Below are 23,700 nucleotides of genomic sequence, written 5' to 3'. Positions count from 1 at the left end.
AAAAAAATGTTTTTTCGATTATGGTAAAATATATATCCAGAAAGTATGTGATTTAAACCATTTTAATGTGTACAATTCAGTGGCAGTAATTATGTGCATAATGTTGTGCAGCCATCACCACAATCTGCTTCCAGATCTTTTCTATCACCCCCAAGGGAAACCTTCTACCCAGTAAGCAATAACTCCCTGTGTCCCCACCCCAGCCACATGATCTCTAAATACTTTCTGTCTGTATGAATTTGCCTAGTCAGGATAATTCATAGGAGTGGAATTATACACTACGAGGTCTCTTGTGTCTGGCTTCTTTCACTCAGCGTAATGTTTTCAAAGTTCGTCCATGTTGCAGCCTGTGTCAGTGCTTCATTCCTTTTTATGGCTGAATAATATTCCATTGTATGGACAGATGACATTTGTTTAACCGTTCATCTGTTAAGGGACATTTGGGTTGCTTCTACCTTTTTGTGATTTTAATAGTGCTGCTGTGGACATTTGGGTCTCTCAGAGGCGTCTGGAGGAGTGTCTACAGCCCGAAGCACAATGTTCTGACTCCTCAGCGTGACTCCCTTCACGGGGCCCCTCTGTTCCCCGATCCATGGCATATAACCTCCTTGTGGCCTGGCCACACAGAACTACTTGTAATTCCTGGAGTTAGACAAGATACGTTTCCAGTCCATACGTTTTACACAGGTGCATCCTTGGCTTGGAATGCTTTCTTCTTTCCCTTCCTCACCCAGCTACCTCTTATGTCTCCTTCAGAATTGGAATGAAGTGTCCCCTTTGTAGGGGAGACTTGTCCTAGCACAGCACACCTCAGCCCAGCCCCAGGCTAGCCTAAGTAGCATAGCGAGGGAGGGATGCAGGTAGAACAAGAGGCGAGGAGTGGGCCCCAGAGCCTGGGCCCTGGTGAGCAAGCAGGGTGGTGGAGGTTCGGGGTGAGGCCGCATAGCATTGTGTGTGACATTGGGTATCAGGGACAGTTTGCTAGGGCCAGGCATGCTAAGCATGTTCCAGGTCTTTTGGTTTATAGTGTGTTCCTGAAGCTCTTCCTGCTTATCGCTATCACAGTCCCCATGCCAGTGCAGCCTAGACCACTAATTGTCTGTCACCTCTAGCAGACCCCAGAGCTCCTAGAGTGGGACCCCATAGGATTATTGTTGTGTCCCCAACACTGAGCTGGTACAATGAATCCCAGTGAGCAGAGAGGCTCAGTTAAATTTGTGGGTTTGAAATGAAATACAATTCTCATTGATATTACTTATTAAATCACTGGGATTTATTTATATTAAAATATGTATAGCTTTTGGATGACCAAGAAAAGAAAATTCTTGGAAAGAGGTGCACTTCCTGAGGAAACCAGGCCTATTCTCATTTAGTGAGTCTGTTAAAAACAGAATTGATTGAGATATAATTATACTGAGTCTTTTAAAAACAGAATTACTTGTTTATACTGAGTCTTTTAAGGACAGAATTGACTGAGATATAGTCAGTCCACTTAAAGTATACACACCAGCAGTTTTTAGTATATTCACAAAGTTGTACAACCATCACCAAAGGAATCATGGAGCCATTAGCAGTCACTCCCCATTCTTGTCCCCCTCTGGGAGCCCCTGCCCCCCCAGCCGCCACCAGGCAGCCACTACTCTGTGTTTGTGGACTGAGTCTTAAATACTCTGAGCATCAGACAACCCTCCCTCCCTTTTGTCACATTTGAACATCCGTGTTAGTGGGAAGGTTTTTCAGGTAGAGAATGAAGGACAGGAAGGGGTGCCAGAGAGAGGAAGGAAGGGAGGGACAGAGACTGGGGCAGAGAGGCAGCAGATACATGGGAAACCGGGCCGCTGGCTCTGAAGATTCTCAGAAGAAAAGGAAGTAGAAGATGCATAGCAATAAATAGCGAGCAAGCCAAACCGGGTTCCTTTGGGAAGGTGAGCAGGTTCCTTTCTATCAGAAGAAACAGCGATGTCTTGGCAATTAGGTAGTCAGGAGTCACGTTGAGATTGACGTTCCTATTGATCACACCAGCTGCCGACAAGCCGCAGCAGCCGTGGGGCCGGGTGACAGGCATCCAATTCTGATGTTTTAAAACAGTGAGGAACATTGTCCAAGGCTCCCTCTTTGTATCACCCATTGTTATGTGTATGAGGTTGGTGGTCTGCCTGTTGGATTCTAGGTCTGCTAATGTAATAGGCTCCTAAATGTGCAAACGTGTCTGCTGGGTACAGATATTGTGTTTAAATGCAGATTTCCTTCCTTTTCCACTATGTTCAACTAAAGAAGAAAAAGGAAAAAAGCAGGTATGTTTGGAGGACTATTTTCCTCTGATGGATGAAGTGAAGTACTATGGTTTCTGTGGCAGGCAGACTAATGGCTCCCCCAAAATATCCCCATCCTGACCTTCCGAAGATGGGACTATGCTGCCTTACCTGGAGAAAAGAGACTTCGCAGATGTGATTAAGGACCTTGAGATGGGGGACGCCATGGCCTGTTTACCTGGGATCAGTGTCAGCACAAGGGTCCTTGTAAGAAGGGGCCAAGAGGGTCAACATCAGGGAAGACGTGACCTTGGAGTGATGCAGGGCCAAGAGCCCAGGCACACGCATTACCTCCAGAAGCAGGAAAATGCAAGGCACTGGATTCTCTGCCAGGGCCTCTAGGAGGAACCTGCACTGCTGACCCATTCTAGACTTCTGACCTACAGAACTGGGAAATAATGAATCTGTGTTGTTTTAAGCCACTCAGTTTGTGGTTATTTGCAACAATAGCCCTAGGAAATTCATCTGCATTTCTCCTCTGAGTCTTACTTGAGACACTGGCTTTTCCCTACTGCAAGAATAGCTCATAGTGACTCAGTGGTAATGATGTGCCTAGAACTGTAGCAAACACGGAACAGATGTGATCTCATGTGATTCTCCTGGTACCCCTACAAAATAGGCACCCTGTTGGGGTGTGTGTTTATACGGCATGTGTGTGTGCATATGTAGTGCACATGTGCAGGTCCAAAATCAAGGTGTCAGCAGGGCCCCACTCCCTCTGGGGGCTCTAGGGGGCGTGGAGCTGCCTTCTCCAGCTTCGGCGGCTGCTGGCTTTCCTTGGTTTGTGTCTGCATCGCTCCAGCCTCTGCCTCTCCCTGCACATTGCTCCCTCTCCTGTGTGTCTGAGCGTCCGAGCTCGCTCTGCCTCTCTCACAAGTGTGTGTGATCGTATTTAGGGCCTGCCAGATAGTCCAGGATGACTCTCCCACCTCAAGACTCCTAACTTAATAGCGTCTTTTGCCATATAAAGTGATATCCACAGGTTCTGGGAATTAGGAGAAAAGAAATGGAAGGCCATTTCTCAGTATACCACAAGGGGATAGGCACCTTACACGTCTGGATCTCTCATATCAAGCCTAGAAGTAGCTATTCCTTTTGCAGTTTTGTAGATGAGAAAATTGATGCTCAGAGAGATTTATTACCTTTCCTGTATTTCTCATGCAGCTGATAAGTGGGCCAGCTCTTTCTGCTGTCCCCAGAGAATGGTCGTGGGGAAAGCCTGGGCCGTGCTATACATTATATGTGATTTCAGGGAATTCACTTAGTTTGTTGAATACGTCAGTGTTTTTTTCATCTGAGAATCATAACAACTCTTCCTGATCTAGGTCAGATGAAGTTAGACAATTTTTGTGAAAATTCTTTAAGAATATGTATTATATAGATGCAAAGAGTTATTATTATCTAGACTGAGTTTATAAGAAAGTCTTCATCTATGAGAAAAGATGACTTGGCTGAGCATGAAGAACAAAATGCCAGAATATTTATAGAAATCATCACCCTGACCTGGAGCACCAAGTCTTCACCTAATATAGTAAATAAAATTCTGATGTAAACACAATTAAAAACTTTCCCTGTTTGAGGAGTTATACCTGGAAGCCGTTTCCCAAAAAGGATGGCAAGAAATGCTGAATTATTTGAAATTGAGTGGGGGAGGGAAGTTAAGTTCACTCTTTGTAAGGCTTATTTATGCATCTAGGCATCCAGAGCCAGTATGTTAGAATTTTATTGCAATCACACCACGTGCTAGTTTTGTCTGTTGACTTCCTGAGGTTTCAGTCATGGGTAATAGAAAAAGGAGAGTGGGAGAAAAGAGCAGGTGGGAGGTTGCATAGGTAAGCAGTAAAATGACACCAGGAAGAAAAGGCCAGGCACAAAGAAGAACATTTAGTAAGAACCTAGATGTCTTTATCAAAATAGATTTTTCACTGGACAGGCCTCTACTCTGCATTCATGCTGTACTTATAAATCTAAATCAGATGTGGGAAACATGTCTACTCAGAACAGCCCCCATCCAGTGCTATGGCAGACATCACTAATCAATCACAGCAATCCAGCACTCCAGGAAGCTCCTACCAGTCAATGAACCCTATCTGTTGCCTCTGCACTAGATGATAAGCCTAGGGCATAAATTTTGTGCATTAATTAACTTACTTAGTTCAAAAGACTTACTGACCTGTTGTTTATACCTACGCTTAAGCTGCTTATTTACTCTTTTAGTAACACCTGGTTTATTTGCAGCCCACCAATACTAGCTACTGATCCTCACTGTGTACCAAGTGCTCTCCATTTAATCCACCCAAGTGTTAGTTTTCTAGGTAACCAAGGCTCTTCTGAATAAGTTGTCAATCAAAGGAAGGATTCTGTTGCTTACAAAGTGAAGACTACTAGACAACAGTGTTCCTGGAGACAAGTGAGATACTGCACTGTCTCTGTTCATGAGCGTTTTTGCTTGATGGCTTGAGAGATGCAAAAAGAAGTTAATTGCTCTCAAAAAACTTAACTTGGCGCATGGGCAGGATGAACACAGTTAAGGAAAACAAACGCCAAACCACATATGTACACGTGTGGGGAGAAAGCGAGAAGGCACTACAAAGCAAAGATGACAAAGCGTCTGCGATCGTTGACTATGGGTGGAAGGTATGCAGGAATCCACTCTTTCAATTTTATGTTTGCAACTCTGCATGAAAAAGCTGGGGGCGGAATAAAACAGAATAAATGTATTTTAAAAATCCCGCTTTGTTTATGGCTGTTTTTATTTTTCAAAATTTTATTGAACTATAACTCACATAACATAAAATTCACCTTTGAAAGTGTACATTTCAGTGGTTGTTAGGATTCAGTATGTTATGCAAACATTAGTGCTACCTAGTTCCAGAACATGTCCAACACCCAAAAGGAACCCCTTACTTACTAGCAATTAGTCTCTATTCCCCCTCTCCCAACCCCTGGTAACCATTAATCTAATTTTTTGTGTCAATGGATTTGCCTTTTCTGGACATTTCCTATGGATGGATTCATACTGTATATGGTCTTTTGTGTCTGGCTCCTTTCACTTACCATGATGTTTCCAGGGTTTATCCACATTATAGCAGGTATCAATACTTCACACCTTTTTATGGCTGAATAATATTCCTTATATGGATATGTACCATTTTATTTACCCATCCATCCACTGATAAAAATTTGGGTTGTTTCTTCTTTTTGGCCAATACTTGATATTGTCCTTTTTTAAATAGCCATCCTAATGGGTATGATATTATGTTGCATTGTGATTTTGACTCATATTTCTGCTACTTGTTTTGTTTTTGTGTTCAATTCTGATGGCCAACTGAGATATTGGACTTAGAAAAACAGTAAGGACCCCAAACAGTTGGATTTGGCCCATATTTAAGAATCATCTCCTTGCGCTCTCCAGTCTACCCCCAAGTCATTGGTTCAGGCTTGTATTAGTTTTCTTTTGCTGTATAATATGTTACCACAAGCTCAGTGTCTTAAAACGTCACCTTACTAGCTCACATTTTGTAGATTGGCTGTGGGGGAGCTGGATTCTCTGCTGAAACATACTGCAGGCTGAAATCAAGGTGTAGTCTGGGCTGAGTTTGCATCTGGAGGCTCTGGGGAAAATTGCTTCTAAAATTATTCTTGTTCTTGGTGGAAATCAGTTTCTTCAGTGGCTATAGAACTGAGTTCCATGATGTCAGGAAGGACACCCTTGTAAAGCATACGTTTCAAGGCAAAGAAGAGAGGGGGTATACTGGGAAGAGGATGTTCCTGGGGGCCACTCTCAGCTCCCAGACAGTCCCCACATTCCTTGCCACCCAGCTCACTCCATCTTCAAGCCAACAATGGCATAACAAATCCGCGTTCTTTGAATCTCCAACTTTCCCAACTCTGATGTTTGGACCCAGCTTCGCAAGGCTCATATGATTAGGTGAGGCCCACCTGGATAATCTCCGTCTCTTATGGTCAGCCAATTTGGGATCTTAATTAATTCTGCAGAATCCCTTCTCAGCAGAACCTATATTAGTGTTTGATTGGGTAACTGGGAAAGGCACGTGTACAGCAGGATACGAGAATCTTGTGGGGGCATCTTAGAATTCTGCTTCCCACAAATCTTTTGACATGAACACGAAGATGAGTCTTTTGCTGACAAAATGTTTTAATGCACCAGCCATGCAGGAAGTTCCAGTTTATGGCTGACATTGGCCAACAACTGTTTAAAGATGACAATATTCTGCAAAGTCGTTGATCCTATCTGTACTAACTCTTGCTGTTGATTATTGAATTGATGGCTCCAGTCGGTTTCAGGAGCTCTAAGCGTGTGGACCAGGACCTTGCTGAACCTTGACAACGTGATAAATTGCGCTTTACGTTGTTATTTGATTCTGTGGTTCTTTTTAAAGGAATACCCTTCCAATATGCCCAGTAAAACCCTCTTTGATGTGCCAAATATGGACAATTGGACTTTTAATGAATTTTAAGCACAGAAAATTAGTACCTGCCCATATTGATATAGGTACAGTCTTTATATTTGTTCCTTATGGTGGACATTAGATTTAGGAAATGCTCCTCATCCCTGGCAGTATCATTTCTGTTCCCTGTGTAATAGTCTAGCTCTCACTTGTGGAACAGGAATAAACTGCTCCTTGTTATATCAAGTAGAGTAAACTAAAATGAGCACGTATAAAAGCTGAAATGGCTTTGAAAGAGAAAGTCAGTGGGAACTAGTCCCCATTGCATAGGTCAAGTCAGAAGTGACTGGGAATGTATATTTCTTTCCTTTAATAACTGTTCAAATGCAGTGGTTTTGACTGGTTCAAAAACAGCATTTTCCATCATGTGTTATGGGGACACTAGTTTCATAAGATGAATAGTAGGTGTTGAGTGGAAAAGGGTTCCGTGGTCACATAGGTTTACCATTAAAGTGCATTAAAATTTCCTAGGACGATGTGCAGTATGTGCAGCCTCCAAACATAAAGGTTGAATGCTCATTTGGTTTTCCATTTAGGAAATATTTATAAGATTAGAGCTCTAAGGAACCTATTTTGAGAAGGACCATGTTGAACCAATTCTTTGACTTGAGAAAGTAGGTATTTGGGGGGGGCATATTTGTGGTACAATCTACAAATGGACACATCTCCACATTTGGGTCACAAGTACATGTATGTGGGTCATAGATGCACATATTTGGGTCATAAAGATAGCAGTTTTTCTGCCTCAAATAAATTACCCAGTGGAATTATTTTCTAATCCCTTCATAGTCTACTAATATCATTCCCAATATTGCCTTAGAAGTAGCCATAGACACTTCAGTAACAATTTTATATCTATTGAATGAAGAAGAGAAGGAAATTAATATTTATTGATTATCCCCAGTAGAATGGGTGCTTTGTATCCTTTATCCTATTTGAACTTAACAGTAACCCTGCTAAGTGAGTTCATAATGAGAACACTGAAACTCAGAGAGGCTAAGCAGTTTTCCAAAAGTCACACAGGTTTTAAGTAGCAGCAAAGGTGACACAGCTTATAATTAGCAGTGGGCATTGGGGTCCAGGATCCAGGATCATCTGACTCCAGAGCCCCTCCTTTTCCCAGTACACCCCCTGCTTCTCTGCCCTTATTGCTAATCTGTTTAACTTATGCTATAAATGAATTTATTAAATATTGGGTATAGATCAAACACATCAAACAGAGTTGCCTTTTCCCACTGATTTTATGATTTTATGATTTTAGTGATGCTTCGTCTTCAACCAACAGTGGGTTTGGGAACATGAGTCCTCAGTTTCCCCCTCCCTTCCCTATTCTCTTCCAAGTGTTTAATGTTCTGAAAAACAAACTTTTATAATGCATTTGGGAAAACTAACCCTGATTTCATTTATTTTCCATATTTCTGTGCTTCATTAAAGGAAGTGTACCTTTCATTTATTTGCAGTTATGGAGCACTTCAGAGCCAGACAGACTCAGGCCCGAATCATCTGACCTTTGTCAAGTGACATCACTTCTCTGCCTATTTCCTCAGCCTGTAAAACGGGAATGATCGTTCCCAGAGGCTGGCCAAGGGCCAAATATGGTCATGAAATGGGGCATGAGCTTAAAGCATTTACATAGGAGGCCTCGGTTAACTTCTCTTCTTACTTAATATTGGCGCTTGCTTTTGGCAAGAAAGATGAAAGGCAGGAAATGACAATGTTGGGACACTGTGTAAGGGCTCTGAAAACAGTGATGAAGGATCTAGCACCTGTCCCCTCCTTACCCCTCCCAGCTTTGTTACCCGTTCATTTACGGCCAGTAGGGACCAATTCAGAGCACACTTCAGAACCCGAGTAAACACCACCATACATTAATATTAACCCAGGAACAAATATCTGTGAGCCTCCCCTGGCCTTCATGTTTGCCTTTGCTCTGGGAAACGTAGTCAGCAGGAGTAACAGCCAGCAAACAAACACTATTCCCGTCATCCTGGGAGAGTTATATCTACGCTTGCCACACTGGGCCTTCAGCTACTCTCCGTCCTCAGCTGGGAAAGATACGTTGTTGTTTATAAAACACAAGGTATTTTTACTAAGCGTACGTAATTTCAAGATGCCGATACCTTGCTACCCATAGACCTATAATAGCACAGGGCCTTGCCAGGGGTCACATCATTTTGTTGAATTAATGAATATTTACAGAAACATGCTAAATTCCATTTCTCTCCTTATTTAACTCACAACAAGATGAACAGGTTTTGTTTTGTGTCTGGAAATAGATCAGCTCCTGGAGACTGTTTTCCCAAGGAGCACGGTGGAAGACGCAATAGCCTGACTTTGCTCAGAATAAAAGCCACACCAATATTTGTTACCCAGACTCACCAGCGCTGACCTTCAGCTGTTTGAGACAGATTTTCATGGCTCAGCAGATACAGTAGCAGGGCGTCTCAAATCTTATGTTGACTCTAGACCCTTCCACCACACACACACACACACACAGACACACACGCAGACACACACACACACACACACACACACACACACACACTTGTCTGATCCACTCAGAGCTCCTTCTGTAGGGAAAATAAAAAGGGCCAAAGCAATCTGGAAAACTCGCCACCTCTCCACCCTCTTAATTGATCCCATTGTGTACACACTTCATGACCCATTACACTCTGCCCCTCAAGGTTGCTTCGGAGCATCTCCTAACCACTGACCAGGGCCAGCTTCACTGCATGCATCCCAGAGTGGCAGGGTTTTCCAATGTTGCCCTCTGTTGCTTTTATGAGTCCTTTGGCATTCATCTTCTGGATCGTGTAGATTAACCCCATTTGCAGCGAATTCCTCTCAGAGCCCTGGTGAAGCCAGCCTGGCCACTGAAATGCACAGCTTTGGGGGGAGTGCTTTGCATAAAGCCCATAGAGAAGGTGACAGATGAGCCTCCCTCTAATAACTCACAGTGGCAGATTGGAACAAATTGTTCTCGGTTTTTCATATTCTGAGGAGTCAATGGGTTGGGCTGGACGGAGGGGGAGGTTGCTAGTGGTGGACGATGCAGTCTCCCTTTTTTGTTAATAGGGGATATATAAAAATAGTGTCTCAAGAAAATCGTTGCAAACAAGAGACTGCAGGGACACTACACAGACACACACAAGGGAGAGGTTGCTATTTCTGTTAGCTGCTCGGGTCAGGATGACTAGTGATTTTAAATACTGGGGGATTGGGGCAGGGAGCAGTAGGATTTGAGAAATAGCGGGTGCTATCTGAGGCTCTTGCCGATAACTGGGGTATCTCAAGCCCAGGGCAATGTAACTTCTCTCTTTGGGGAAGTGCAGCTGTGCCCATATGTGGTCCTCCCTCTGTGCTGGGCAGGAACGGAAATAATGACCAAGATAAGACACCGAATACCCAACCCCAGCACGTTGCTGCATTCCTGGCACTTCCTGTTGAGCACAGGTCTAGTTCATTTTTAATTGTTTATATCTGAATCATTTTATGATTATTTTTAATTGTGATAAATATGCACACAAAAAATTTGCCATCTTAATCATTAACCATATAAGTTCAGAGGTATTAAGTACAATCCCATTTGTGTGTAACCATCACTGCCGCTGATCTATGAAACTCTTTTCATCTTGCAAAACTGAAACAATATGCACATTAAACACTTCCTCCCAGCTCCTGCTAACCTGCATTCTCCTTTCTGTCTCTGTATATTTGACTGGTCTAGGCACCTCACATAAATGGAATCATACAGTATTTGCCCTTTTGTGACTGGCTTATTTCACTTAACATAATGTCGTCAAGATTCACCGATGCTGTAGCATGTGTCAGCATTTCCTTCCTTTTTAATGGCTAAATAATATTCTATTGTATGGATGTACTGCTTATTTATCCATTCATCCACCTATAGACACTTGGGCTGCTTCCACCTCTTGGTGATTGTGAATAATGCTGCTATAAACATGGGTTGGTCTCATTCCCTTATTAAAATTTGAGTCCTTGTCTATCTCCTTCACCTCCCTGGGTGAGTTATTCCTCAGAAGAACAATCTGGTGAACCCAACCCAGGTGTGCACAGCCTATGACTTGCAAGTTGAACATGATGTTGGGATGTCCCTTTGTTAGACTTTAGATGCAAACAAGTGCATCCTTCCCTTGTAGGAAGAAGAGGCTTATGTTATGGTGACCATGTGTCCCTGTTTGCCCAGGATGGTCTTGGTTTATACCTGTCATTCCAGAGTAATAGTTAATGCCATGCCCTTTCACTTTTAGAAGGATCTTGCTTTGGACAAGAAAGTATATGGGTACTATGTTTACGGGAAAAGTTGTAAACTGGTGCCATCTGAGGAGAAGGTGAAACTGGAGAACTAGATAGTCCATCCTGGGGGGCCTTTGGAGGGTGATGTGGAGTCCAGAGACGACAGCCAAATGTGTAGCCTCTGGGATTTGAGGAGAATCAAAGCCTGGAGGAGCATGGTTTAGGCTTGAGTGCCCCCAGTATGCAGAACGATAGCTTTCGGGGGTCGCTGCTCATTCTGGGGACAAGCTTTTGCCTCCCGGGGACATGTGGCCACTCTGGGGACCTGTTTGGTTGTTACAATTTGTTTGGGGGGGAGTGCCATGGAATTACCTGGCCCTAAATGTCAGTAGTGCTGCCATTGAGAAACCGTAGTTTAAGAGCTGCCGGAAGAATAGAGGAAGGAAAGGGCATGCCAGCTGGGGCATGGAGGGCCAAGGATGGAGAGGGGCGCCAGCAGGTGCTCCCGTGGGGGCCACAGTTGGAAGTGCGGCCCACGAGCCAGGAGAGGGACATGGCTTTCCCCCTGTCCGCCGAGCCTGGGCCCCCTCCCAGTCACTGCCTCAGTGCCTTCCTCTCCTGGGCGGGGCCAACACCAGCCTCCTGTGCCTGATGTAGTGGCCAGAGCACCTTCCTGAGATGCTTTGAGGAACTGAATGTGGCTTGACACAGCTCCCACGTCCTCCACCAGCACCAGTGTGTAGGTCCTCCCCTTCGGAGGCCAACCAAGAGGGATGGGAGGTAACAGTGGGGAGAAGGCGTGGCTGGGTTTATAGGGCACCTCCCAGATGCATTTTTGCTAACACTAACAACTCCCATTCTACACTAATTCCTAAGAGATGTGCTGTGTGTCAAATCATGAATTGATATTCCCAGAACACCCAAATGACACATGGCTTTTGCAAGCCCTGTTTTCTTCATTTCAAGGCATTCTGGGTTGGTGACAGAATGCAGAGGAGAGGTGGCCCCCAATCCTCTTGGGTCCTGTTTGTAATTTGGTAGATTTTAATTTGCGTGCACATCCTAACAGCATATGACGTAATTGTCTTGGTTTCAAGTGCTCACCTGCCTGGTCTGAACTCAGTTTGCAAATGCTCCATATTGGCTCTCTATAAATATTCATTATGATGAGGTCAGATGACACCATGGAATTCAGCAAAGGATCATTATTAACACAAACCACAGCCTTCTCCCCTTCCGAAGGGGTCCTTCCAATAGAAGAAAGGATCACAGGATCACATTTCAGGAGCTTAGAAGAACTCAGACTGGACATCAGTGAAATCAGGACAGGAAAAGATGGGCAAGATGTTAATTACAGGGGAAAAACTACGCCCAGTGACAAACACACCGTTCCTTTAGGGCCTTGCTGCCCTCATTTACTCTATCAGGGTAATTTCCCTAAGTGCAGTAGGGACTGGTGAAAAATCTTTATGCCAATAAAAATATTTGCAAGCCATTTTTTTTTTTTTAATTTGGCAAGCCCACCTAAAAGGCTGGCTTACATACTGATGAACTGGAAAATCAAAATGACCACAGAATTCACCTTCCAACAGGGGAAAGGAACTGAGTAAATAACGAGAATTATTTTCATTAGCGCATGGGTCACACATGAACAGCTCCCACTGCTGGGGTTTACTGGTCCTGGCATAGGTCTTTGGGTGCTGGAGAGGGGGTGGGGGGGTGCTGCCTCAGTTACAGACAAAATAGATGACTAGCCTGGTGCCAATTAACCTCCCTTTAATTGATAATTAATTTTAAAACCTATTTACTCTCCCTGGAACAGCTGAGACTTTAAAGAGACCACTGTGAAAACAAACGGAGAATAAAGTCATCTCTCAGGAAGTGAAAGGGGCCTCTCGGGGAATGAGAAAGGCCAGGCCTCCAGTTCTTGGAGGAGCCATTTTATTAAAGGACTGAATGTTCATGAAGGTGACAGATCGAAGTCACAGGGTGGCAACAGCTGCCTTCTGCATTTGCTGCCTCCTTGTCTTACTGCCTCCACTCCCTTGTAGAGAACCAATGTCCCTGTGTACCTGGAACTGAGGGTTTCCCCGGACACTGGATTTTCATTAGAAAGAGGAGAGTCTCATGCCCTGTCTGGGCCCTAAACCCTCTAGATTGATTTTTTCCAACCCCTGGGTCCTTTGATCTCCAGGTGTTTGCTTCAGTCCCTCCTCCACTCTTCTCAGCAGTGCCCTGCGTCCCTCCACCCCACCTTTCAGCTTCAGGGCTCTGGACGGCTCCCTATAGGAAAGCCCCCTGACTGAGGGGTATCCACCATTAGTTACCAAACCCTTTCCTTTGTTTGCTTGTTCACGAATAGGTTTGTTATGATTTTCTCTGTCTAGAAAAGCAACATGCTCACCCAACAAAAAGTACCAACAAACTCAGAAAACAGAGAGTATCAAGGGAATTTTTTAATGTACAGACACTATAAATACGAAAAGCAAAGCAGGGATCACTGAATCTCAGCCCTTGTGGAAAACACTGTCAGTATTTTTGTGCAGAGCCCTTTATTAATTATTCACTGAAAACAGTGAAGTTATAAATCTTCTGGCCAGTGTCCTATTTCATTCATTCCCTCTTCAGTGGCCTGGGGAGACTGTAACTGTGGACCCCCCACATCTCCATCATGAATATTCCAGATACTTGGAAGAGACACAGACATGGAGAGTCTGCCATGCATAGCATCATCTAATGATGTTTGAGTGTTTCCTTCCATGGCTAATGAAAAATGCCCTTTGACTTGTTCAAAATTCAGCCTACCAGGTGTTTGTGCCCTGGAGTGACTCAGAGAATCGTCAGCTAAAACATGAATTTGAGCTCAGGATGTGACACGAGATGTCGTGGAGAGCCATCCTAGGCTGAACTCTAGACCTACTGACCAGCCCAGTTCCTCCTGCAGGTTTAAATTGGTAACCTCAAACTTCTCTCCCCATGGGGATCTCTGAGTTTCACAGGAGGTTCTGTGATTCAACACATAGTAAAAGACCTTGACTCTGAGTTTAGAAGCCCAATTCCCTCATGAGATGGGGATATAATAATATTTACTAGTATCCGGCAGGGAGATGGGTAAAATACCCAAGTGAGCTCCATGAGTGCAAGTTCTCATTATGTACGGCAGCCCCAGTCAGCTGCTACCCAATTAAATAATAGCATCCTAGGACTCAAAGGAACCTCTAGAGAACTCCCTGCTCTGGAAATCCTGGACTTAGATAATACTTTGCACTCATTTGTTCAGACATTTCCTCCCTCCCTCCCTCCCTTCTTGAGGCAGCTCTACCCAAAACCATGGATTCTCAGCCCAGGCTAGGTACATACTCCACTCTATCATTTACTAGTTATATGGCCTTGGGCAAACTTCTAACCTTTCTGTGCTGTTTTCTCACCTGTAAACTAGGGAGAATAACAGTACCTAGCTTGTAGGGCCATTACAACGGGTCAGTGAGTTAATATTGCAGGTACAGCACTTAAAACAGTTCTAGCGTGTACGTGTCCAGTAAATGCTCACCGTCATTGTGATTCATTATTTGGCTAAGGTCTGTGGAGTTATAATGGAGCAGGCACCGTGCTGGGCCTGAGGACCCTGCATTAATGAGGAAACATGGTCTCTGCCTTCATAGAGTCTACATGGAGTGAAGGAGATGGTCTGCAGTCAATACCCAAGTCCTCAAGTGCAGTAATTGCAGATACGTGCTCTGAGGGAAATGAACAGTGTGGTAAGATGCCACATACTGAGGGGGCGGAGGGGTGGTCCAGGCAAGCCTTCTTGAAGAGGCAATATTGAGGCTGCGATCCAGGGGTCAGGCATGGAGGGACAACTTGCCCAATGGAGGGAATGGCTGGTACAGGGTCTGGAGCTGGGAAAGAACTTGTGTTGGAGTCAGCGTGGCTGGAGCAGACAGATCAGGAGACAGCACCAGGTCCCATGAGGCTGGAGAGCTGAGCAGGCTCCCTGTCTTCCAGGGCCTCGTAAAGGGGGCAGGTGGGTGATTCAATTTCAGTTTTGAAGAGACGTTTTGACTGTGAGTGGAGAACAGATTGAAGAGGGGTATGTTACTCAGTTCATAGGGTAAACAACAGAATCCATTCTGGCTAGTTTGAGCATAAAAGAGATTTATTTGTTAAAGGATTTGAAGTCACTCGCTAAGTTACTGGGAGGACTGGAGGGAACCAGACTTGAGCTTAAACTTCCAGGAGCAGCCCCCAAAACGATGCCTGCAAAGGGACCCGGTGCTTAAATCCCTGCCATGAACACCAAACACCAGGAACACCACCTTCCCCAGCTGCTCCTCTCCCAGCACCATCACCTCCTAGCCTGGCAGCCTTTGGGCCACTGTGGCTGCTGTGGCCACAGGCATTTGGGAGTCCCCATTATACTCACCCACACCAGTGGAAGCAGGCTTCAAGACTCACTGCTCCAGGAGTGGCCAGTGGTGGGTTCTGGGTCACATGGCCACAAGGGCCTGGGAGTTTGCATTCTGCCTTCTAAAATATCAAGGAGGTGGGAATCACGTGATGGGAATCCATTATTCAAGAAGGCAGCCAAGAATACGAAAGCATGTCCACATGCACACATATGTGGTACCAATTGAGAAGCCGTTCTAATCATGCAGGCAAGGGCCTATGGGTTGCGCCAGCACAGTGCTGTGGAAATGGACGAGCAGAAAGTGGACCTGAGGGTGATTTGGAGGTAGAAACACTTGTCCATGGTTCAGATGCTGGGGGAGAGGGAAGGACACTCAGGGTGAGTTGTTGGCTTCCAGTTTACAGATATTTTGAGCATATTTTTTCTAAGCAAAAAAAGAAATATTTCACCCAGGATGGAATTTTGAAATTAAACACTTCCTGGGAAACAGTATATGTAAGGCCCATCTACATGCTCCTTAGTAACTTATCAGTTATCCAGAAATTCTTCCGCATTGACTTTCCCTAGGTATCTTACTTGTCCTCAGATGCAGGGGAACAAGTCCCTGAATGGGACTGATAAGTCTGAGCCACCATTTGGTCCCCGTCAGCATGGCCCCTCCAGCCTTGTCTTTAATCGGGCTTCCGGGTGGTGAAATGGGCTATTTCAGGTTTCTGTTCCTGTCTGACGGACGTGCTAACAGGCTGTGGAGCGGCTGAGAGTCTGGCTGAAGGAGGCAGCAGGGGGAGCCCCATCATTGCTGGGTAGCTGCAGGAAGCAAGACTCCCAGGGTACACAGGCCTGCGGTCCACATTGAGTCCTTGGTATTGAGCCCTTCATGGGGATGGTGGGTGGATTCAGGGAGCTTGATGCAAAGCCATCAACTCATCAGTTTCAGGTCTGCCTTTGGCTCACACAGAAGCAGTCCAAAGTATAGCTTGAGTCTACAGACCACGACAGTCAAAGCCTGATTTGGTGCACTGGAGGTTTGAGTCGGACAAGGATGAGAAACCAAGTTAGATGTAGAGAAAGATTCAGAAACCCCCTGGTCTCTGTGGTTTTTATATCTTTTTGACTTCTCCTCCCAAGGTATCTGCATTCCTTAAAAAGCCCACAGGAACAGTCAGTGGTATCCCAGCTCCACCGGTGTTCTAGAAACATCTTTCTTACACCCCTTCATTCACTCCATGGAGAATGAAGGTCGGCCTTGCTCTTGTGTTACCTTCTCGCTGTTCCATGTATGGTGGCTCTGTCATGTGTTACCTTGGCCACCTCGATAGCAGCTCCCACAGCTCCCTCCCTTGCATGTTTCTGATGAGGACAGCTGTGAGATTTCCCTGGGGAGATTAGGGGGACGGAAGTGACACAGCAGCCATTCTGCGGCTGTGTCGCTTATCTGCTGGCTTACCTCGTTGGCTTGAGGCAGGGCCAGGCCTGCAACTACCCCACCTTCTTCCAGATCGTGATCTTCGGCAACACCAATTCCTGTGTGTGGTTCATATCCATGACAAAGAGTCCGGCCTCCTCAAGTCACCCACACCAGTAATACCAGAGGCGGCAAGCATGCTCGTGGGTTCTGGTCCATCCTCTCTGTGTTCCAGCATGTTCTTGACCTGCCCCACTTACATCCATTGTGTAATAGAGAATTTGCTCTTTATCTATGGTTCCTGGGAATGAGGTCTAAATCCTTGGAATTTCCCATGTCATAGAAGCATCTTTGTTATTCATGAGCCACTTGGATCCACTCGAGTTTATGCTAAGAGATGAGATGATGTCAGATGGGTCATCTGACCCCATCTGACCAAGATGGGGCTGGTCAACCAGAAAGACCAATTACATTATGAGAGCATTGGAACTTCGAGCCAGCCTGACCTCTGGGAGGGGCTGGGGACTGGGACTGAGTTTAGTCACATGACCAATGGTTCAGTCATTCATATCTGTGTAATGAAAGCCCAATAAAAAATCTGCATACTGAAGCTCAGCAGAGCTTCATTGTCGGCAAACATACTAATGTGCCAGGATTCACAGTGATGGTGGAACACATTGTTGATGCTGATTCTATGGAGAGAGGGTGTGGGAGCCCCATGTTTGTGACCCCCCCCAGATCTCAGTCTATGTGTCTTTTCCTTTGACTTGTCCTGATCTGTGTCCTTTACAATAAAAATGTCATCATAAGTATAGCACTTTCCTGAGTTTTATGAGTTATTCTAGGGAATTATTGACGCTAAGTAGTTAAGAGAAGCCCCTTGGTTTTGTAGGCGGTTGGTCAGACATACAGGTGGCTTGGAAACCCTACTTGTGACTGGGTTCTAAAATGGGGGCAGTCTTGTTGGGGATTACGTCCTTAGGCCTGTGGGATTTGACACCAATTCCTGGTGATTAGTGACAGAATTTAATTGTGGTGTACCAGTTGATATCAGAATAACATCCTTCCTAGCTTTCCAAACACCTGTTCAAGCTCCAGCGTCAGAAGCAAAGATACAGCTTTGCTTGACAGTGACTGCTAACCAGCTCCCACATTTGTATACAGTCAAATTTCCATGTATGAGCGTGTGTGTGCAGCTCTGTATAGTGGCCCAGACTTTTGGATTGAACTCTGCCTGATATGCCACACCCACTAGCACCTACCTGCCTTGTCCATCCGGGGCATTCCTTGCTATCTACCCAAGCCCTCTGATCATTCATTACACACCTGCCATTCTCAAGCTACCTGCGTGTCAGAGACAGAATGGTATGTTCACTCTGTAATTGTACAAACACCAAATGGATAAATACTGAAGTGGTGTTGCAAAGGACAGAGAAACCCCTAGCAAATCTGGGCAGGCTTGAAGAAATCTAGCATCTATCTGGGAATATCTGTAAGTTTCCTCCTTGTTTGGTTTCCCATTGTGTTTAAGTATCTTTCTCTGCTAGACCATCATAGCAGTGATAACAGGGCTACCATTTGTAAAGGATCCAGTCTGTGCCAGGCGCTTGCCGTATGTTTTCTTTAAAGCCTGTAGTCTACACAGTATTATTAGCTACATTTTGCAGATGGGAAAACTGAGGCTTTTAAAGCCACCTGGTTTGGGTACAGGGCCACACGAATGAGTATAAGTGGTGAGCTGTGATCCAAACCCAGGTGTCTCGGCTCTGAAGTCCATGCCATGCCCTTGCCTCCGTCTAAGCTCCTTCAGTGTAGGGAGACCCTCTGCATCCCTGGCGCTCAGCACCCCTCTGGCAAGAACCTTTGCCCCTTGCATTCATTGGATTCACCTCCTGCTCCACTACCGCATCTCCTTATCTGGCCTCTTTTCTTGCTGGGACGTGGAGGTAGAAAGGAGAAAGGTTTCCCTTGCTTGCCCTGCTTTGGGCAGATCATTGGGTATTTTTAGCAGCCTGGGAAGATGGAGTAAAAAGGGCTTAGGTTTTGAACTTGCCCTGTCAGCCCTGCCTCCCAAGTCCCCCCGGCAAAGGTTTATGGTCATTCTGAGCAGCTTTGCTGATGCAGCCGGTCATGTTTATAACCACAATCAACGACTCCGAGGGCCCCAGCACTGATTTCTTGCCCCTTTCTATCCTGTAACAGAAGATTTTTCAATCGAGTAGGTTTGTCTCATGCACAACATTAGTTTTAAAATAGCTCTTGCCTAGCTCCGAAGATTGCATGAAGCCTCACACAGGGATTTGTACTTGAAGTCATGGAAATACATTTATTTTTGCTTCCTCTTTCTCGCTCTTTGAGGGATTTTAATACATCACATAGGGGTATTTCTCACATGTCAGGAAAAAGACTTGCTCTGCACTGAAGACAAAGAACTATATGTATTGTGCTTGTTGGTAGAGAAGCGCTCCATTCGGGCTCACCCGTGGGCTCATCAGGATTAGGTAATTGGGGAGGGGGGTTCCTTAGTGCTTGACCCTGGGGGTGTCCACTGGAAATCTGCAACGGTGGCGATATTCCTGTAATTTAAGTGCTAGATGGAAGGTTGGCAGAGGGAAGGGGCATTGGACAGATGTCACCTCGTGAATTTCAGTGCAGCAGGAGGGTAAGGCACACTGGTTTGACTCGAGTGCTGTAGACAGCATGAAGTCCCAGTCTGAGCCTGTTCATCGGCAGGACAACAGATCTCAGATATCAACGAATAACCTCAGATGTAATCACTTTTTACCTATTAAATTTTTCTGTAGGATGCAGTCCTAGAAGAGGAATTGTTGACCGGAAGGGTGTATTTGTCTCCTGCGGCTGCTTAGCCACAGACTAAGTGGCTTAAGACAACACAAATTTATTCTCTCCCAGATCTGAAGGTCAGAAGTCCAGTATCACTTTCACTGGTCTAAAACCAAGGTGTTGGCAGGTCAGTTTCCTTCTGCAGCCTCCAGAAGAATCCGTTCCCTCATCTTTTTCAGCTTCTGGTGGGCACGATTCCTTGGCTGGTGGCCCCTTTCTTCATCTCCAAAGAACACTGCCCTAACCTCTCTCTGTCAACATGTTGTCTTTGATTCTCCTGCCTCCCTCTTATAAGGACGCCTGTGATTACATCAGACCCACCCAGAGAACCTAGAATAGTTTCCTAATCTCAAGATTCTTAATTGCATCTGTGAAGTCCTTTTTGCCGTGTAAGGTAACAGTCACACATTCCAGGGATGAGGACATGGACCCCATTATTCAGCCTTCCTCAAAGGGTGTATACTTTTATACTCTTGATACATTGTAAATCGCTTCTCACAGAGTATAACAATGTACCTCCTCACCATCAATGTAAAGGCATGCCCAGCCCATACCTTACCAACACAGCTCTATCAAACCCCTCTTGACAAATTTGATGATAATAAAAGCATATCCAGTATGCTTTGAATTAGGGGGTCTCTTATGAATGAGATAGCAAACATGTTTATATGTTGAAGAGCTGTTTATATTTCTTCTTTGGTTTAGTGTCCTGTCAGGTCTTTTGCCTGTTTTGAGGGGGTTTTGGTCCTCTTAGTTGAGCAGCAGATGGTGTTGTTCTTAATAACCTCTTTTTATAGATGAAGCGACTGAAGCCCAGACACCTTAAATAACTTGCTCAAGGCTACAGGAGGGTGAATGGCAGGGCCAGAATGGAAACTGTCCTTGATTTTGAACTTCATGTATGTTATAGTCTTCCCAGCTGGCAGCTGATATAGATTATTTCTCTGTCAAACCACACATTCAGGATAACAAACCTCTTGTGTTTGACAGTACTTTTACAGGTTTTCAGAAGCTTTCATTTTACTGTCATTTCTACCTTCCTAAGTATTATTATGCCATTTTATGCACAGTGAAACTGAGTCTCAGTTGGGAGCCTGGCCACAGTCATATGACTCAGGACCATAAACGTAAGGTCAGAACCTGCTGCTAGCCCAGAACTTTTGTTCCTGTGCTGTCAGCCATTTGTGGCTTCAGTCTTTCATACACCATCTTAAAGTTATTTAAACCTATCTATATACAACTATACAAGTATTTACTATAATTTTTTAATTGACTCGCTTCCTAAAAACTTAGCCCCTTTCTAATCATTAATGGTCGAGAGGTCACCCATTTGATGCACCCTCTCTATTTATTTCTAATTCTACATATTTAAGAATTTCTGTGTACCACCTAAAAACCTCTCCTTGTTTCCCATAAAGGGTCCAAGTACCGGGCATGTTGGAAACACTGCATTAAAATCATAAAACCGGATGGAAAATGACCTGGCCTCATTATAACTGTTCTTCATGAAGCACCTACTAAATGCGAGATGCTTCATTTAATCCTTATAGCAACCCTAAGAGACTGGGTTTTCCCAGTTCATAAACAGAAAATGGAGGCTCAGAGAAGTTAGTTGTTTTGCCCAAGGTCACACAGCCAGCAAGTAGCAGAGCTGGGATTTGAACCCAGGTCTTTCTGACTCAGAAGCTCATGCATTTACTCCAGATAAGCACTGCCCAGGCCTGCCGAGCCTGGGCACTAGTTGCTGATTGAAGTCAATCACCAGTAGGTGACTATTAGCTAGGACCGTTATCCACATAAAACATTTAGCTCTTGCACTCCATGCAGTTAGGGTTTCTGAGGCAGCCTGCCAAATGATTAAAGGGCCTTTCGATTCTACCATTAATTGTTTCAGTGGCAAATATGGTGGGCAAATACGGTGAACCCATTTACAAGCAAGGAAAGTAGAGATGTTACATGATTCCCTAAAGTCACCCAGTAAGTAAGCCACGTAGCCAATAATAATAAATAATATTATTTCAGGAGACTCAGACGCAGTGAACCTAATAGCTGCCTGGGGCCCCATGATACTCAGGCCAGCAGAAGGGGTTTCTGAGCCCTGAACTGAAAAGCAACACTTCCCACTATGGCAGAGGTCGGGGTGCAGCACGTAGGTCAGGGAGTCACTCCATGTGAGCCCAGAACACCCCAAGCATTTTCTCTTCTTTATTCTTTCCAGATCATAGCTCAATTATTTTTTCCATCAAGAGAATGGCACTACGTATTTTGTCGTGGTAAAAATAATACAGATTGGGCCTAATGGAATGCTTCCAGGGTTACTGCAAAGATGGATGGATTAGCATTCGAAAAGCACTTTTGAATCCTTAGACAGGCTGAAGTGAAGGGCAATTCTATTGTTATTCATCCTAACAATAGTAATTAATTTGAGGTGGGGGTTCCCTGATAACGTTTGGATCCTGCTGTGAAAACCCAGATGAACAAACATTGCTATTTCCCATAGGTATGAAGACAGTCTATCCCTCTGGTCTCCATGTCAGCCACTTCCCTGGTATTCTCAGGAACACACTTTCAGACACTAGTGACCAATATGACGTGCTCAACCAGAATAGATTCCTTCAAGCTTAACATAGACTGCAAATGTAAAAAGGATGGTGTACATCTGAGACACAGCTGGTTTGGTTTTAAAACTTGGAGAGTTAAAAACTTACATCTACACAAAATCCTGCATGCAGATGTTTATAGCAGCTTTATTCATAATTGCTCAAACTTGGAAGCAACCAGGATGTCCTTCAGCAGGGGAATGGATAAATAAACTGTGGCACATTCCAGACAATGGAATATTATTCAGTGCTGAACGGAAATGAGCTATCAAGCCATGGAAGACATGGAAGAAACTTAAAACACACATCACTAAGTGAGAGGAGCCAATCTGAAAAGGCCACGTGCTGTAGGACTTCAAATATATGACATTCTGGAAAAGACAAAACTATGGAGACAGTAGGGAGATGAGTGGTGGCCAGGGCTTTGGCGGGAGGAGGGATAAATAGGCAGAGCACAGAGGACTTTTAGGGCAGGGGGACTATTCTGCATGATACAGTAATGGTGGGTACATGTCATTTATATACATTCGTCCAGACACATAGAATGAACAACACCAAGAGTGAGCCCACATGTCACCTGTGGACTCTGGGTGATAATAATGTGTCACTGTAGGTTCATCATGTAAGAAATGTCCCCCTCTGGTGGGTGTGTTGGTGATTCAGGAGACTACATCGCCTGTGTAGGGGCAGAGGGCATATAGGAACTCTGAATTTTCTGCTCAATTTTGCAGTGAACCTAAAACTGCTCTAAAAGGTCTATTAAAAACAAAACAAATGAAAACTTGGGCTCCTCGAGATGCCCATCTTATAGCTAGGGAAATTTGGGTATGCAGCTAAAATCTGATGCCAGGTCTCCTGACCCTCAGGTCTGTGTTCTTTCTACGATGCTCACCCTGCCAAGGAAGATGTCAGTTCAACCCATCCATGACCTACTCGCTCACACCCAGAGCAGAAGCTGGCTAACACCGACATCTGTGGCCCTCAGACCCATCTCCTCAAAACCCCCTCCTCAAGCATTCTGCTGTTAGAGCAGGTTGGTGCCAATCATCTCTCAATGATGGTAGTGCCTATTGGAATCTTGTGGGCCCATTGGCTGGGCTTTAGGGTTGTTTATGTTGTGCTGTGAGCAAAGGAAGTCTTTATTCACACCTGCTCCAGAGAGGTCTGAAAAGCTCAGTCATTCAGCAGAGCACCGTAGAAAATAAAACCCTGAGCAGACAGATGTAGTTGAGGCCGTCCTTTGGCTCATTTGAATGTGGGGAACTAGGGGTCCTGATGGTTTTCTTTCACTGGCTCGACTGTGGCCTGAAGCCCTCCAATCTCAACTCTAATTCTATACATACATCTAGTTTTTTTTTTTGTTGTTGTTATCATTAATGTACAATTACTTGAACAACAGTAT

The 23,700-nt window shown here is 44.8% G+C and overlaps 1 protein-coding gene across 2 annotated transcripts in view; it reads left to right on the top strand.

Moving 5' to 3' along the window:
- The window catches only part of SPRING1 (SREBF pathway regulator in golgi 1), an 80,145-nt gene extending 56,804 nt beyond the window's left edge, over positions 1–23,341 (top strand). For both annotated transcript variants that reach the window (XM_073223439.1, XM_073223438.1), the window contains one exon: positions 23,165–23,341. In XM_073223439.1, the coding sequence (XP_073079540.1) occupies positions 23,165–23,326 (162 nt within the window). In that variant the 3' untranslated portion in view covers positions 23,327–23,341. The remainder of the gene's footprint in view (positions 1–23,164) is intronic.
- The last annotated feature ends 359 nt before the right edge of the window (positions 23,342–23,700 follow it).

The sequence above is a fragment of the Manis javanica genome, chromosome 15, assembly GCF_040802235.1.
Source record: "Manis javanica isolate MJ-LG chromosome 15, MJ_LKY, whole genome shotgun sequence".
Taxonomy (NCBI): domain Eukaryota; kingdom Metazoa; phylum Chordata; class Mammalia; order Pholidota; family Manidae; genus Manis; species Manis javanica.
Note: the sequence above shows the minus strand (reverse complement) of the source record. Positions and strands in the feature narration are given on the sequence as shown.